The 6,804-nt window shown below is 40.6% G+C and overlaps 2 protein-coding genes across 9 annotated transcripts; one reads left to right on the top strand and one right to left on the bottom strand.

Annotated features, from left to right (window-relative positions):
- Nucleotides 1-4,041: 4,041 nt before the first annotated feature.
- On the bottom strand, nucleotides 4,042-6,519 carry LOC100383683 (40S ribosomal protein S4-3). 8 transcript variants are annotated; one of them, NM_001176322.2, is made up of 7 exons: nucleotides 5,851-6,519; nucleotides 5,665-5,783; nucleotides 5,458-5,563; nucleotides 5,266-5,327; nucleotides 5,114-5,174; nucleotides 4,835-4,912; nucleotides 4,042-4,541 (listed from the first exon to the last, which is right to left on the bottom strand). In NM_001176322.2, exons 6-7 carry the CDS (start codon nucleotides 4,859-4,861, stop codon nucleotides 4,245-4,247), a joined length of 324 nt encoding a protein of 107 aa, NP_001169793.1. In that variant the 5' UTR covers nucleotides 4,862-4,912; nucleotides 5,114-5,174; nucleotides 5,266-5,327; nucleotides 5,458-5,563; nucleotides 5,665-5,783; nucleotides 5,851-6,519; the 3' UTR covers nucleotides 4,042-4,244. The 8 variants fall into 8 exon arrangements, with proteins under 8 accessions (NP_001169793.1, XP_035815635.1, XP_008648137.1 ...); XM_035959742.1 differs by lacking the exon at nucleotides 5,665-5,783 and having other exon boundaries at nucleotides 5,851-5,979; XM_008649915.2 differs by lacking the exon at nucleotides 5,851-6,519 and having other exon boundaries at nucleotides 5,665-5,785.
- On the top strand, nucleotides 5,250-6,526 carry LOC103630009 (uncharacterized). The gene has a single exon (XM_008651101.4). The coding sequence runs from the start codon at nucleotides 6,067-6,069 to the stop codon at nucleotides 6,454-6,456; it is 390 nt and encodes a 129-aa protein (XP_008649323.1). The 5' UTR covers nucleotides 5,250-6,066; the 3' UTR covers nucleotides 6,457-6,526.
- Nucleotides 6,527-6,804: the final 278 nt, after the last annotated feature.

Here is a 6,804-nt window from a genome sequence, read left to right as displayed (position 1 = left end):
CTTCTTAAATGATGTGACATGTCATCAAAATAGCTGATGTGGCAGGCTAATTAATACATGAAACACCCCATGAAACCACCATTGTGAATAGCCTAAGATGCACTTATTCACTGCACGCCTTCCCGTTGTATAAATATGTACAGAGATCAATACAATGACACACTTCTTCCATCATCTACTTTCACTTTACATTTCAGTTCTTAACACGTTATCATGCACTCTTAGCACAAGAGAAAGAAGAATAGAGACACTCAAGCCTCTAACCCATCTATGCCACCAGCTCGAGGAAGAAGAGGGTTTGTAAAGTAGGAAAATTTAGTCCCGGATGGTAGTTTCAACCGATACTAATGTGAAAGGTTTAATATCGGTTGGTGGTTTCAACCGGTATTAAATGCATTAGTACAGGTTGGTGTCTCCAGCTGGTATTAAGGCCTAGACTCTAGTACCGGCTGTAGCCACCAACCGCTACTAAATCTTCTGACAGTTAAAACCGATAGTGAAGCTGTTAATAAGGCTTCCTTCTATTTAGTTTTTGTACCAATTCCTAGAAAACATACTAAAATTAAGGGATGGAAGCCCATTCTCTAGCAGTGTAATTAGGGGATGACATAATCCCCTACATGTCATTAGAAATTATACTCATCCCTTGTGTGCCACCGGCTCCACATGTCATACACATAAAAAATATCTTCTAAATATCATTCAATGGCACATAAGGGATAGGTATAGAACTCAATGGCATGTACGAGATTTTTCCTTAGGGGATCGAGTAGACATTTTTAAAACTTCACTAGTTTGGTGCCCGTGCGTTGCTACGGTTTCTATATATCATATAATAAAGAACTTACAATTGTTTGCATGTTCTCAACCTACAACATTTGACAACCAATTATCATAGCTTTGCTTTGAAATGTAGTGCACAGTTGAACCCAGCAGATCTAAGAAAGAATTGAGTTACATATACAAATTTCTCGATGTTTTGTTTACATTTCAAGTATTGCAAGATGGAAAGATTATAACTGTGTACCACCGATTTTAAACTCTGGCGAGTAGGACTGTTTCTTCAGAGCAAAGAAATCCTCAATTGTCCAAGTGTGAACATTAGCCTTGTGGAAGACATTCATCTTCCCGATAAATACTGTTCCTAACATTATTTGGCTTTGATAGCGACAACTTTGATGAATTCAATACCAAATATGCAGGTGTTATTGATAAGAAATCAAGAGGAGTGATTGTTTAGCCATTTCAGGGGTAACATGCATGAGATGCCAGAGATTGTACTTGCAATCTGGAAGTTCTAGTTAACTGCATAAGAAAAGAATATAAGCATATATATTTTTCTTCCATAAAAGATATTTAATTACCATAACAAGTTTTGAAGCAAAACGGGAACACATTGTTTCTAGAGAAAAACTAAATGGAAACATGGAATTGAATAGAAGGTTTTAGAAAAAAGCAAGTATCGAAGATTGTAAGTTATAGCTGGCAGTTTCAAATGAGCATCTAGGCCAATGAGTATACAACTCTAATCAATTCTTAGAGGAAAACATTAAAAGTTTACAAGGTATATCCTAGGAAGGTTGAGTAAATGTGTGTAATGATAAGTTATCACCATAAGATATTTGCTACTTTACCTAGCTGCTCCTTGTGCTTTCCATTGTACTGATCATATAACATGAAAAGGCTTCCTCAACGATAGTGTTAGGTTTCACTAAACTCTGTGGCAGTTCAAACATAAAAGGTTGTTCACTATCAAAGTTGTTTTTTTGCGTAGCTGCTATCTAGAGTTCCAGACAACAGATAGTTCAACTCCAATAAAAATTTAAGTAATCCACAAAAGGACATTACCTTCAAACCGATAATACAAACTGGTAAGGACAAATCTTCAAGAACTCCAACTTCTCAAGAAATAAATCAAACAAAACAAATACATGAATTTACATAGGAGCATCCATAAAAATCAAGACCAGAACAAACTTACATCAATTTTGTACATAGTCCATACAAATTCTACCATCTGCCACAACGTAGAAGTCAATAAGTCACAAGGAATAAAATTTTATCAAAAGGAAGTGCAACAAATAGAAGATATCAGAATATTTACACAAATTTATACAAGTGCTTACATCTAATGTAGCAAGTAGCTTCACCATTTGGGAAGGTTGTGTCACGCTAAACAGTAGATGCTACCAATGAAGTGACTAACAATTTTATACAAGGATATTTTATTTAACAAAACTTGTGTCACGTGCTCGTGCTGCTACTTCATTAGATACAATACTCAGATTGATTTGGCATGAAGTTGTAGACTTAGTAGACAAAAGCCTGCTTTAGATGTGGGTTCACCTAAAAAGCATCCTCCTCTTGAAGGGTCCTTGATCTACAAACAAAAGGATTATAGTTTACTACTCACCTATAAATTAGGAATTAGTTACCCAGTAATTCGTTGGCTAATTGAGTAACCATCATTGATGGTAGTCAACAATCTGGCCATGGGAGAGAATGAAGCCAGGATTTGGAACAAATAAATAAAATAAAAGATATCCACTCAGCAATGCAATCAGTAGTTCGAAAACTATGAAAGTAATGCAATCTTCATAGAGGCGATCTTCGTAAAAACTGGGTGACTGTACATAGCATTTCCCACAACACTATACATATTTGTGGGGTTCTTTTGTGGCTTTCATGTGCTTTATGGTGAAAGAAAATATGTGTACAAAGTACAGACAAGAGACATATAAGACAAGAAGAAAAAACATGTACATGCACAGTGTTGGAAATAGTAGAATGTACCTAGGCAAGGTGAGCCCAATAGTCAAGGAAACTCTCGTCACACCATAAACCAATGAGATGCTCATCTTCAGAACGCTTGTACTATCCAAGTGCCGAAAGAGTAAGACACTAGGAAATCGAGGAAAGGATTACAGTGTCCACACATAAAATTAACATCGAAAGAAGAAATTTGTGTACGGTGAGAGATCGAGTAATTAAGACAGTAATTTATGCATGCTACGCGATATCACGCGGTAAATATAAAATTTTTTAGTCACGCCGGTAGCTTGGCGAGGAGTCTTACTTGGAAGCAAAGCGTTTGTCCTGGCCGCCTCGGCGATGGCAAAGAACTCCTTGATCTCTTGTGCTGGTGGCATGATCAGCTCTGCAGCCAGCGTTGCCGCTGGTAACGACCGACCAGTCTTCTTCCCCACCAGATTTGACTCTAGATCGTTGAGCTCACCATTCATCCAGATCGATAGCGTCATCTCTCTCCTGATTTTTCCAAAAAGGAGCGAAACGATGTGGTTATCACCACTCAAAATAAGCATATACGAATGTATTGAAATATGTAGAGTAATTACAAGGTTGGCAGAGATCTATGCTATAACATATGGAGCATAATCTCCAAGGAATTGAAAGTAGTTTAGGATGGGATTCAATACTGCATTTATTTATACTTGTGAGAGAGCAAAAAGTAATTGCATTAAAAATCAAGGTATCTCCTGAAGCATATCTCCCAAATCACTACTACAAAACATGTTATATGAGACGGTTAATTTTCAGTTCTTAAGACGCTTATTAAGTGTCCAAATTTGATGGAGTCGTAAAAGATGTCCCACTTTTAAGATGGTTATAAACCGTCTTAAAAGATATTATATAAGACAATTTTTAATTTATAACCGTCTGAAAAAGGTATTTGTTTAAGTCATTTTGTCCGATAAACCGTCTTGAATTAGGTTTTTGTTTAAGACACTACTTCTAAAGGACCGTAGAGAATACAAACATTATAAGTCATAAAGTATTTATCAAACTGTCTCGAATATCCTACAATAATAAATTATTACAATAGAAAAACCATCTTATTTAGGTGACTAATAATGGACGTTTTAAAAACCGTCTTATTTAGGAGACTGATATTAGACATTTTGGTGACCGTCTTATTAAGATTTAAACGAAATGACTTACACGGCAGTATCAGATATCACGTTATAATAATTTGAAAGAGAAATATACATACACATATATTGAACAACATTATAATTAATATAATATAAATAAGTACCATTCAATATATCATAAATAAGCATTGTCAAACAACACATACATAAGTGTACTCTAAATCTAAACTAAAATACAACTGTTTGCAGTAATGTTCAGCCTAACTTTATATGAAATCAAGTCTCTAAACTTTTGCGGCCACCAAAGTTGAATTCCATTTTATGTTTTCTTGTACAACAAATAGGAAAAAACTAGACATAGCAAAAAGCTCCAAGCAGCACGTGGATGGTCTCGAAGCTGCCCTTGTGCTTCTCCCTGTTCTTGATCACTCCTACACGCCCGGTGTTCCTCCCGCCGGTCACCATGACCACGTTGCCGACGTCAAACTTGATGAAGTCCATGATCTTGTTGGTCTCTAGATCGATCTTGATGGTGTCGTTGGCCTTGATGAGCGGGTCGGGGTAGCGGATGGTGCGATCATCGTAGGTGTTCAGGTAGGGGATACCTTTCTGGCCAAACTGAACAGACCTCACCTTGCAGAGCATGAACTGCACACAAACCAATAGAAAAGCAGCGAGCATTTCACAGGCGTACTATGAAAGGGCATGGGAATTTCCAGCGATGAAATGGATAGATAGACAGAGCAACATCTATTAATAGTCCTAACGATTGTAGCACATGACATTTTCAATGCAAGACTTTCATGCACACAGCATATATGGACAGTATAGCAAGGATAAGGTACACAGATCTACAGAAAAAAGAACAACCTGAAGCATTAGACAAATGGGGAAGTACAGAAGATTGTAGGTACCAAAGCTAGAAAATATTTTTTACTTACAAAAGCTCCGCCAAGCTTGTCGAGCATCCAATGCTTGGGCGCATTGAGCCTCTTCAAGTGCTTCTTCAATCCCCTAGCCTGGATTGCAAAATAATAATGATCAACAAAAGCGCAACAGATTCCAGTATGGAATTCATAGGTGACTCATCCAGATTGCATTAGCTGTTAAAAGTAACAGCAACTACACACTACTTGAAAACAAAAGACCCTTTTCATACATGTCTATCTCTATTACTTATATATGAGCAGTGCCATCGTCAGCACCTCCTGTATGTATACCTAGTACGACATCAGCTGGCGAGGGGCGCGGGGACGCATGGGCATCTTGGACGGGCTCACCCTAAAAACACACTAGAACGACTCTGTTATCCAACCGCCCAGAAGAGCTCCTTCCTCAATGCAAAGCGTAAGAAGATCAGTCAGAGTTTTACCTTATTGGCAAGGATCCCAGTACCACACCGCTACAATTGAGAGCGACAGTAGCACTTTCTGCCTGGAAAAAAATTGAGGCCCAGTCTTAAAACAGCTCGCAGAATAATAAGGCATTTGAACGATAGACCAAACAACTTGCAGAATAAAAACGAAGCTACGCAAATTTGAAGGCGAAGGTATGCTTAGCTGACCATCACGAATCCCAGTTTCAGCCCATGGAGCGGGATCTGTTGCTCATGTCTGCCTTTCTGTCCTTTAGATAGCCAACACCAATAGTTCATGCAAAACTATTATCAACTGTTCCATTGTACATGTATAATACGTGGAAACAAACACAGTCAGTAGCCACCAATACCCATTCCTTATGCCAAATTTGTGACATGAGATGGAAATAGTACATCAATAACCAAACGAGGGGTGAGCATAGAAATTTAACATCCAACATCAAAACTTGCAAAACTTGGATGTCATGTTTGAGTCCACCTCTCGAGCCTAACGGACGTGAAATCACCATGACCTGGCAGCCTTTGCATCAAAATATAATTCCAGTTCTATAGTAAATGTAACCATGTGTGCATACGTACCTTGCAGTTCTGTGCGGCCTGGTACTTGGTCACCTGCACGAGGTACTGCTGGTACTCCGGCGGCGCCATTTACATCTCGAGCAATTTTTCTCAAAGTTGGATTCTTGATCCCTGCATATCGCTGGCCGTGACCCGTGGGCACGGCGCTCGGATCCGGCAGCAGCAGATCACCGGCAGCAGCAGATCGAGGCGAGGCCGTGAGGGAGGAGAAGAGCCATGATGGGGGCGCATCAGATCATCGCTCAACGGCAGCAGCATGGGCGTCCTCCTCCTGCTGGTGCTCCTGCTGGATGCGGGTGTTGTCCTCCTAGCCGTGCTCCTAGCAGTAGAGGCTCCAGTAGCAGAGGAGAAGAGGCAGGATGCGGGCGTCATCCTCTTGGCCGTGCTCCTACTGGGCAGCGCGCCGTGCTCCTGCTGGTGCTCGATGACTGGAGCCTGCTGCCTGGTGGTGCTCGGCGGATGAGCAGGGGATCCGATCGGGTAGGGGATGAGGATGAGATGACCGATCGGATCAGATGGGCAGGGGATGAGGATGAGTGGATGACCGACCGGATGAGCTGGTTTGCTCGGCGGCTGCCGGCTGGGGGTTGGGGATTAGGTCATTAGGGTTTGTCGATTTGGGCGTTTGCCACTTTGGGTCTTTGGCGGAATGATGCCTTAGTGGGCAATGGGCTGGCGCTTGACGCCTGGGCTCAATGGACAATGGTGGGATGGCGATTTGTTCATTGGTGTCCATGTGTGGGTCGACAGTAATGGACTAATGGTTAATTTCGGATATCCAACGGATTACCAGCGGGTGAGGTTTAATATCCAAATCCATGTCTGCTTTATCTCGGATCGGGTACGGGTCTAACCCGCGGGTCAAAAACACATTCATATCCTGATCCGTCGGGTCGAATATCCGACGGATATCCCTATCCACGGATTAAATTGCCATCCCTAGATGTGAGACTT

The sequence above is a fragment of the Zea mays genome, chromosome 6 (assembly GCF_902167145.1).
Source record: "Zea mays cultivar B73 chromosome 6, Zm-B73-REFERENCE-NAM-5.0, whole genome shotgun sequence".
NCBI classification, from domain to species: domain Eukaryota; kingdom Viridiplantae; phylum Streptophyta; class Magnoliopsida; order Poales; family Poaceae; genus Zea; species Zea mays.
This window is presented reverse-complemented; position numbering and strand designations above follow the sequence as displayed.